This window comes from Lissotriton helveticus, chromosome 4_1 (assembly GCF_964261635.1).
Source record: "Lissotriton helveticus chromosome 4_1, aLisHel1.1, whole genome shotgun sequence".
Taxonomy (NCBI): domain Eukaryota; kingdom Metazoa; phylum Chordata; class Amphibia; order Caudata; family Salamandridae; genus Lissotriton; species Lissotriton helveticus.
Window position 1 is genome coordinate 384207533 of NC_136063.1, and position 9232 is coordinate 384216764.

At 43.6% G+C, this 9232-nt stretch overlaps 1 protein-coding gene across 1 annotated transcript; it reads left to right on the forward strand.

The window, feature by feature from the left end:
* The first annotated feature begins 293 nt into the window (after positions 1-293).
* ABRA (actin binding Rho activating protein) lies at positions 294-8216 on the forward strand. The gene is made up of 2 exons (XM_078685575.1): positions 294-1062; positions 7612-8216. Exons 1-2 carry the CDS (start codon positions 350-352, stop codon positions 8084-8086), a joined length of 1188 nt encoding a protein of 395 aa, XP_078541701.1. The 5' UTR covers positions 294-349; the 3' UTR covers positions 8087-8216.
* The last annotated feature ends 1016 nt before the right edge of the window (positions 8217-9232 follow it).

The following is a 9232-nucleotide window of genomic DNA, read 5'->3' on the forward strand; positions in this document are numbered from 1 at the left end:
GGGGAAACATTTATTTCAGGCGAGTGACCTCAGGAACTTGACAAACCTCTTGGGAAATTCGGGAGATCAGGTCGCCACTACAGTAGCTTTCCCCTGTTTACCATCTGTATTTGTCATCTACAGCTGTGATGAAATACAACCCCTGTGGTTTTAAAAAAAGAACAGCGTCACACGAGGCGTGACATTGGTGCACATGCTTGACATAGTTTCCAAATCTATCAAGTATGCAGCCTCTATTTAAATACAGTTCTCCAGCACTGTGCTTCCATTGCACCGCGACTCGCTGTCTTGGCCACCACATCTCTTCGCTGACTGTGCGGCGCATACAGCCAAGGGATAAGGTGGCACCATGTCTCCAGAGGAGAGTTCGAGGACTAAGCCTGCTCAACGCGCCATTAAAAAGATCCGAACAGCTTCCCTGGTTACCAGCTTAGCTAAAGGGTGGCAGCAGTGGGCAAAGGAGAACACAGTCAGACATGCCCAAGAACCTTCTGGATGGGTGCCCAATGAGGAAAACGATTCTCAAAGTTTCCCCAAGGCAAAGCACATTAGGACAGAAGAGGTGCCGCAGCCAATTCCTGCCAGGAAACCTGTGGCAAAACAAGATGACTCTCAGCACCAAATGCATCCTGATGAAGACTTGTCTGGGTTTCAAATTAAGAGTAAAGAGGTGACCAAAACAATAGTTAGCAAAGTTCAGGAGAGAGGAGGGGACATCAGCTTGCTCACCGACAGGTATGAAAAGGATCAGAGCAATGCAGAGAAGAACCTCCAGGAGATTGATAAAACGATTGAGGGCAAATTGTCCCCTTGTCGAAGGAGAAAGTGCTCCAACCTGGTGAAGCAGCTGACCAAAGGCTGGAAAGAGATAGAGCAGGAAAGCGTCAAGCCTTCAGGGCCAGCACTCCAGCAGTGCCGAAGCGACAGCCTCGAGACGGAGGACAGTGGCTATGGAGAAGGAGATGGTGAGGACAAGTGCCAAGGAGAGATGGTCAAAGGGCGGGAGCTGGCGGAGAAGGCAGAGGGGACCACCATCCGGATTAAAACTCCCAGGGCATCACTGTGAGTATCTATGGCAGCGTTTGTTCATAGGGTCGTCCCGTTCAAGCACTCCCTTTAATAATCTCTTTCTTCTGGAGTTGTCCTGTAAAATGTCCAGATATCGGGTTTACCCAATCTACTTAAACATGCATGGGCTCTGAGCATTTTGTAAGGCGCCTGGAGGCACCAGAAAATGTTTTGACTTTTACATTTTCTAGACAAAAATCGGCTTATTTACTGATAGATTTACTGTCTCGTTTATTTAGTTTAAGTGTGAAGAAACATTCTCAGAATTTTAAAGAGAACAATTCGTTTCAAGAACCCATTCTCTGAGTCAGTTATTCTTCACCTTGATTTATGAAAATATGGAAGAAATGTAAATAGTTGCATAAGCAGGCAAATATTTGAAACAGGTATATGGAAATTAACAGCACAGTCATTCATGAAATACATGATATGTGAGAACGATGTCATTGTATTTAATCTTTACTGAACTAAACAAAAAACGCTCCAGACAAATGAGGCCCAACCACCTCGAAATGCCGCATTGGTCTATGCCAACATCATGTGATAGTGTTGGTCTTCAACTCAACAAAGCTCATCGTCTCCCGGAAGTTCTTGTATTTTTATGCTTCCTGTGACACTCAGAAAAGTGGCGCAGCAAATATTCGATGGCAAGATAATTGACATTTTTAAATCCGTCCTCTGATAGTTGGAGACGGTTTTGGTTTGTGAGTTTTGCAGCCCAGCACGAGGAGATTACAAACACTGGCCTCTCGGTGCATGCGAGAAGTTCCGCATGCGCAGTGCGCACCAGAGACTGGCACTGCTGGCACTGACAGAGAGACGGACCAGAGGCGCTGTGAGACCTACGCTTTCCAAACACTTGAACAGCTCTCGCTCCGCTGGTCTAAATGGTGGCGGTGTATGCAGGGCCACAAGTGCGAGCTTGTCTCTGGGAACCATTTCCTAAAAATAAACAAGAGAGCCAATTACCAACAGCTGGCAGTGTCTGACACTGTACAAAAAAAACAACTGACGTCGATAAAGAGCCCTCAGTAGCATTACTGAACCTAACGCGAAATATAACCAGACGGGGACGGCGAGTAGGTTGAAGCCCAGGGTGTTAACGGGGAACGCTGCACGCTGCTTTTCCGATAAAATAAAAAGAGCCGGAAACAACATATGCATAATTTGTTACGATAATATATTCTGAACAAAAACTTAAACTTTTAACTCAATCATTTAAAACAGTAATTCTATTCTACTTCTAGGCCTTATGTTAACTTGCAAACAGTGAATAGGTGTTTTGAACATTCTTTTGTCCTTTAGCACATTTTGAAACAAAGTCTAATACAAGCTTACTCTGGCACTCTTTAGTCCCTACAAAAGCTCAGCACTTAAAGGAACTCTGAGCGAAATTGTTATGCATAATGCACTTGCTACGAAGGTGAATGGGGGGACTGTGGAAAGGACAGCATTTTCACATGACAGCCTATAAATTGTGTTCTTCAAAAGAAAAATAGCATAAGAGGTTGATCGACCCCCTCAGTGAATAACCACAATCCTTGTCAGCGTAAACCACAAAAGTCACTAAAAGAACCTGTGTTTAACCCTCTGGTAGCTTGGCACATAAGCAGTCAGGCTTAACTTAGAGGCAATGTGTAAAGTCATTATACAAAATATATACCGTAGTAAAGGGAAAACACATCACGGGAAAAATGCCAGACCACTTTAGGCAAATAGAGTAAATTAAAAATAAATGATTCCAGAACACCAAAAAGATATTAATTGTCAAAGTTTTAAGTGAAAGTAATGCCTAAAAGCAGAAAGCACCTCTCTCAGTATTCTGGTCACGCTAGAACGTGGGGGAGAGTCACAAGTTCAGGCCGACTGTGCTGGAGAATGGACCGGATACAGAAACCATGTTAATCCTGCTGAAAAGTTACCTTCTTTAGTCCAGCACAAAGAGGTCCATTCACGTTGGAGGGAGCCACAATGAGGAAGAGCAGTGAGAGCATTGTGGATGATCGTTGCTGTCGTGCGAAGAGCCGGTTGTCACTGGAGCTTGGCTTTGGTTGATCGTCATTGACCCGCACTGTCAGTGCAAAGTTGCGGGTCTCGCTTTGCTGGTTGATGCGGGCAGCCGCTGATGGTACGAACTGCAGGTATCACCAGAGCTTCGTTTGGCGTTCATCTGGGCAGCAGAGTTTCGGTGCAGATAGGCCTGTTCATGGTTGCGAAGAGCCAAACTTCAGGATGGATTTCCACCTTTTTTCTTCTTGGAAGAATTTTCACTGGTGCTAGCCATGTTTCCAGGACCTGGGGACACACCTTGGGAATAAGGGCTCATTCCAGCAGATGCCAGCGCAGGGCACAGGCAGAACCAGTCAGGATCAGTTATAGCTGGTCAGCTAGGCAGATGCAGGGAGGCCTCTGGAAGATTGTTGTGTCCCTGTAGCTCACACAGGAGGTCATATAATTGGCCACTGGAGTCACTGTGCGTAGCCTGAGAGCAAGGCAAGCAGGTCCAATCTTCCTTGTTCAGAAAGCAAGGCAGTCATTCAAGCACCAGGGCAGTCCTTCTATCAGCAGGGCAGTCCTTCTGCTGAATTTACCACAGGTCCAGGAGTGTTCTGAAGGGTGGTTCTGAATCCCCTATTTTTATCCCTGGTGCCAGTCTTTGTGTGGGGGAAGAGTGGTTCCGGTCAGTTCTTACCCTCTGTCTGGTCAGGGTCCAGATTGTCTGGGGCGACAAAAGGAAGGGCAGGCCTCGTGTCATGTTAATTTCTGTGTTCTAGAGGCAAAGCCATTTGAAGTGTAAGTGAGACTGGGAACAGCCCCTGCCCAGCCATCCTGTCAGTATGGCCCATACTGTCCACACTTAAGCCCTATTGCATGTTTTTAAATACTTGGCACCCTGCCCTATGATCATTTAGTGCCTACCTTAGGGATGACTTATACGTTCTAAAAAGGAAGGTTTCGGCATGGGAAAAGGTTTATTTTGCTATGTTGGCAGCTTAAAACTTCACTATAGGCAGCAGTGGCAGTCCTGAGACATGTTTAAAAATGCAACTTTTGTGTGTGGCACAATATGTGCTTCTGCCCACTAGTAGCATTTAATTTACAGTTCATTGGTACAGGTAGTACCGTTTACTAGGTATTTAAAAGTGAATTAAATGTGCCAATTTGGTGTAGATCAATTGTACCATGCTTTAAGGAGAGAGCACAAACACTTTAGCAGTGGTCAGCATGTAAAAAGTGCACAGAGTCCTAAAAGCCAGCAAACATGGGTTCAGCAAAGGAAGGCAAAAATCTGGGGTGGGCCTGCAGAAAGTGCCAAACCCAACACCTTTCAATTTAAAAACAATACTATTATAAATGTCAATACAAGATTCCCTAAAATATATAAACTCAACATTATCAATTGCCTAACTCTCATTTTTGTTCTGCAGCACAGAAGAGTTATGAGACACATTTTGATTTGCCCAGTTTAGTTTTTTTACAATTAATACCCATTAGCCTTTCCCTAGCTGTTTCCTGTGCGGAGTACCTTAGGCTTCACTACCCACTGAACAGAGCAAATGGCAGGTGGGTCTATAGGAACTTCTCCAACTCAACCAGTTAACTATAGGAGGGAGAAGAAACAGGAGGGCTGTTAGCTGTTATGGAACACATAAAGCCATAGCGAGACAGCGTGGAAGGACTTGGACAGAAGGAGAAAGGGGGATTTAGAGCATGAAAGGTATTGTGTGCATAGGATTAACGGATAGTATTAGTGGGGATCAACAAAGCATGCATGAAGCATGTGAGGCGTAACACCGCCATCTCTTAAAAGTGAATGCTGGAAATAATCAGAACTAGATGGCTGGCTGAATCCAGCCAGCCAGTCTAGAAGTGATAAGGCAAGAAACCTTGGGTCAGTAAATAGGAGAAAACCTATTTTAAAGGGAAAATAAAGATTTATTGAGATTTAGGAGAAAGACAAAGTTGAGTGGCTGAGCTAGGTTAAGCATGAACAAAAGATGAGGAGAGCTTTTCAAGCACCTTCAACTGTGTATAGTTTTAAGCTATGTTCGTTTGTGATTAAAAGGATTGACAAGGAGCTTCCAGATGATGTGGCCATTGGCTCTTTTCTGAACAGTATGAGAAATAGAAGGAGCTTGATATATTCAGAACCATTGGATTCCTATATAGTTGTACTGCTTTTGGAATTGTATTTTACAAGAACTTGAGAGGACCCCATACATTTTGAATTATCTGTATTACACCAGAAAAATCTAATAGTGAATGTGACAATTCTACTGAATGTTCAAGTTAGAAAAAAACGTTACCAATAACTGTGGTATTTCTAGTGAAATTGGGAGTCATGCATTTGATCTTAATCATAGGGGGCTTCTGTATCAAAAACTTCCCTTACACTACTACTATTCCCATCACCCTTCTCTAAACGGTGCTTCTCCTCAGGTGGTGGCAACAACAAGTTCCGGCTCATCCCCATTCAAAAATATTATAACAGCAAAAAGTAAGATACATCTGGGGTATATATGGATATTTATATATTTCTTTCAGGCTTGCGGGTGGCTACTCTACTTTTGTTCCTCACCCTGATCTCCTAGGCCCTGCTTGGAAGCAGAGGGTACAAAGAGCTTGGCAGAAAGGCTGCAAAACAGGCCCCACTGCTACAAAACCGGCCCCCTCCCTTCCAGCCTCCCAGGGAAACGCCCAATGCCGGCTATGGCTAGTCCGAGCCTGGAAGGAAGCAAAGGGGTAGTGAGCTAAGTTAACAGGGCAACTGATTACAAGGGCTCATACAGGGCTGGTGACACTACATAGTCAGCATTCTATGGAGAATTTCCCCCCTCCCTTACCCGAGACGTTGCAGTGAAATGGAGCTGAACCCCGGACAGTCTGCATGCAGAGCCTGAGTGGTTCTGGTGGGACACTCATAAAAAAAAACAAGAGACAACATTCAAAATACTGAGTTGCTGCACGGATGCACAGGTAGGATGTGGTGGTTACTCTGGGAATGCCCATAAGCTCCAAGTGTGACTGGTGTATGTGGGGAAAGGGTCTTAGTGGACTGTGAAGTAACTCTGCAGAGGAGATTGCCAGGCGGACCAAGGACAGGTCACATTCAGGAGTTGCATCCTGCAAGAATAGGGGTAGACTAATTACAACACGAAATTCACCATTATATAGAGAACTAGAAATTACCTCTCTCGTGGAGAAGGGGGAATTAAAGCATTATGTTTTTTAATCAACAACCCAGAGCCTGGCTCTTGAGACCCACCCAAACCAGGAGAACACAAATCAAGGTTATACATGTCCATCATTACACAAGGGAAATCATCCATGGACTCATTAGGAGCGCAACTCAAATGTGAGGCAATTTAGAGACCTTAAATGGAAATTGTTGAGCCATCCTGGAGTACAATGCGTATAGCAGGTAGAGGGCAATGTATGTGAGCTTACGGATAACGACAGAGAACCTGGTTCAAAACATTAAACACTGAGGTTAAGCAGGAGTAGTATGTGTTGGGCTCCTTTGTGCATTTGGAGAGTGAGCATGAGAAAAAAAAAATCAAAGAGATGCAAACCTGAGCATTCTGGGTGTTCATGTAATGTAACGAACGATGAATGTAACTTCCCAGGAACGAACAATTCTTGTGCAGTGAAAAATCTGTCTAAAAGCAAGGGAATCTTGTCCTTTACCAGGATATAAAGAGAGTATATAGATAGATTGACTGTGAAATGAATCCCTTTTATTTTATTACTCCAGAAGGTATCCCTGAGGAAAGTAACGGAAAATGCAGGTTCTGAGACAAATGTCAACCTAAATGGGTGTGCCATCATTTACAAGTCAACCAGCTAAACTGCTGTAAACATTGTTGAAAAAAGCCACGCCAGAAAGCAATCCCCTCTGAGTGGTGAGCTTGTACTCTAATAGCCCCCATACATTATTCTTTATATTCCATACAATCAATCATTTGTTAACATCCTCCGGATCCCATACACAGTGCTTTCAAGTAAAGCGAGAGGACTAACTTGGGAGCCTAAAGATGTTTATGAGAGAAGAAGAAACTTAGGAACACATGTTCACTTCAGTAGTTTGAATGCAGTTATCTACTTTGTCATTTGTGAAATATGGAAGTGATTCAAAGTGAAAAAAGGAAACACCCAATTGTAGACCATAAAGATACTAACATGCTGAGTACTTACCTTCTTAGAGGTGATAATGAACATAAAAAATGGTTTGAACTTCATTTGTTTCTAGAGATGAGCAAGGCTGTGGAGATAATGGAATGGTGGGACCAATAAAAGAGTAACTGGCCTTGAGCGTCACTGTAGTAAGGCTAATTTACATAAAAAGATGAACAATCATTAAATGGCTTCAGAGGTAGCATGCTTGAAGAAGTGGGAACATGCATGCAAACTGTAACATGATGAAGAGGAATCCAGCACCTATTCGTTTGTAGCCAAAACATGTCTGAATTTCAGTGAAACTGTATAGTTCACATTATAAACTCTGGTAATCATGTTTCTTGTATGACTTTTTGGTGCGAACAGGAGTACAAGTGAGCGGAAACCTATCAGCCGAGTCCACCAGAAGCACAGCCAAGTGGGCAGCATAAAAGGCAAATGGCAGAAATGGGCAGACCATCACATCACAAACCAGAAGCTGAATCCATTCAGCGATGAGTTTGACCCAGAACTGGCAATGAGTACACGTCTACGCAAGGGGGATGAGGGCTACGGCCGGCCGAAAGAGGGTTCAAAAACTGCGGAGAGGGCCAAGAGAGCGGAGGCCCACATCCACCGCGAGATTGATGATATGTGCTTCATCATTTCAACAATGGCTGACCCAGGAGTCAACGGCAAGATCCAGGTCACGTTTGGGGAACTTTTTGACAGATATGTGCGCATCTCAGACAAAGTTGTTGGTATTCTTATGAGAGCCAGGAAACATGGACTGCTGCATTTTGAAGGGGAAATGTTATGGCAAGGAAGAGATGATCATGTCATAATAACTTTATTAGACTAAATTGAATTATTTTCTCATAGACATTTGTGAACCTCTTACGTCTTCTAGCTACTGGAATACACTTTTTTTAGACTTAAACATTGGGAAAGTGAGCATAGATGATACCAGCTCAATGCCCGCCAAGCGCACTAACTTTACCTTATAAATATTTTATGTGGAAAAGTACATGTACTGTTTAGAAATCTGGAAATGTGTTAATATGCGAAATGCAGAACAAAAAAAGAAACTAAAGACACTTCTACAAAAGCCCACAAATTTAGAGGGCTCTTTGTCTGAATATCGACTACAGAAACATGGTGCTACCAATATCAAAATCTCATATTGAGGACCAAAATATTAAAAAGGTAATTCGATAAAGATAAATACAGATGTACTATTCTTAAATCCACAGCTACATAACTTGAATATATATATATATATATATATATATATGTTAACCAGAGTTTCCTTCTCCGGGAGCAAACATTGTGAGAATATATATCGGCGTGGTTCTGCCGAAGGTCTACACCGCCACAAGTGCGCCGAGAATCTCCCGCCCAGAACCATCTTGCAGACTCGGTAAAACGAAAAGGGAGGTTGGCGCCGCCCGGGACTGTACCCGTGGTATTGGTTCAGGAATCGGCTTCAAAAGTGAGCGGAACCGAGAAGACTCATCGCTCTAACATCCAGCAACACGGGAAAACAAGCGCTGAAATGCCAAGCATTTTCATGCTCTAGCCACTGGAGGGTTATTATTAGACGACGTCCCTGATTGAAAAACCCGATTGAGTGTCATAAATTAATAAAGGCAGAAGAACACCGAGTGGGACACTCACAGTAACACAAGAAAGGATTTGAAAATAAATCGGGCTGCCAATCAAACTGTCAAGAATCCATGCGCAACTACAAATCCCACAATTCATTTTTCAAACGGAAGTGATTCCTCAAAAGAATGCCACTGGAGGCAAACAAATGAACGTCCATTACATCGAGCTGTGGGGGGAAGCGCGACGGATTCCAGAGCTGGCTTACCTTGATAAAGTTCCAGGCGGAACGAAACATGTTGGGACAATGCCACCGTTTGTTTTCTCCACAATAAAAGATGCGAAAAAATGAGTCTTCAGGTGTAACCAGAGTTTCCTTCTCCGGGAGCAAACATTGTGAGAA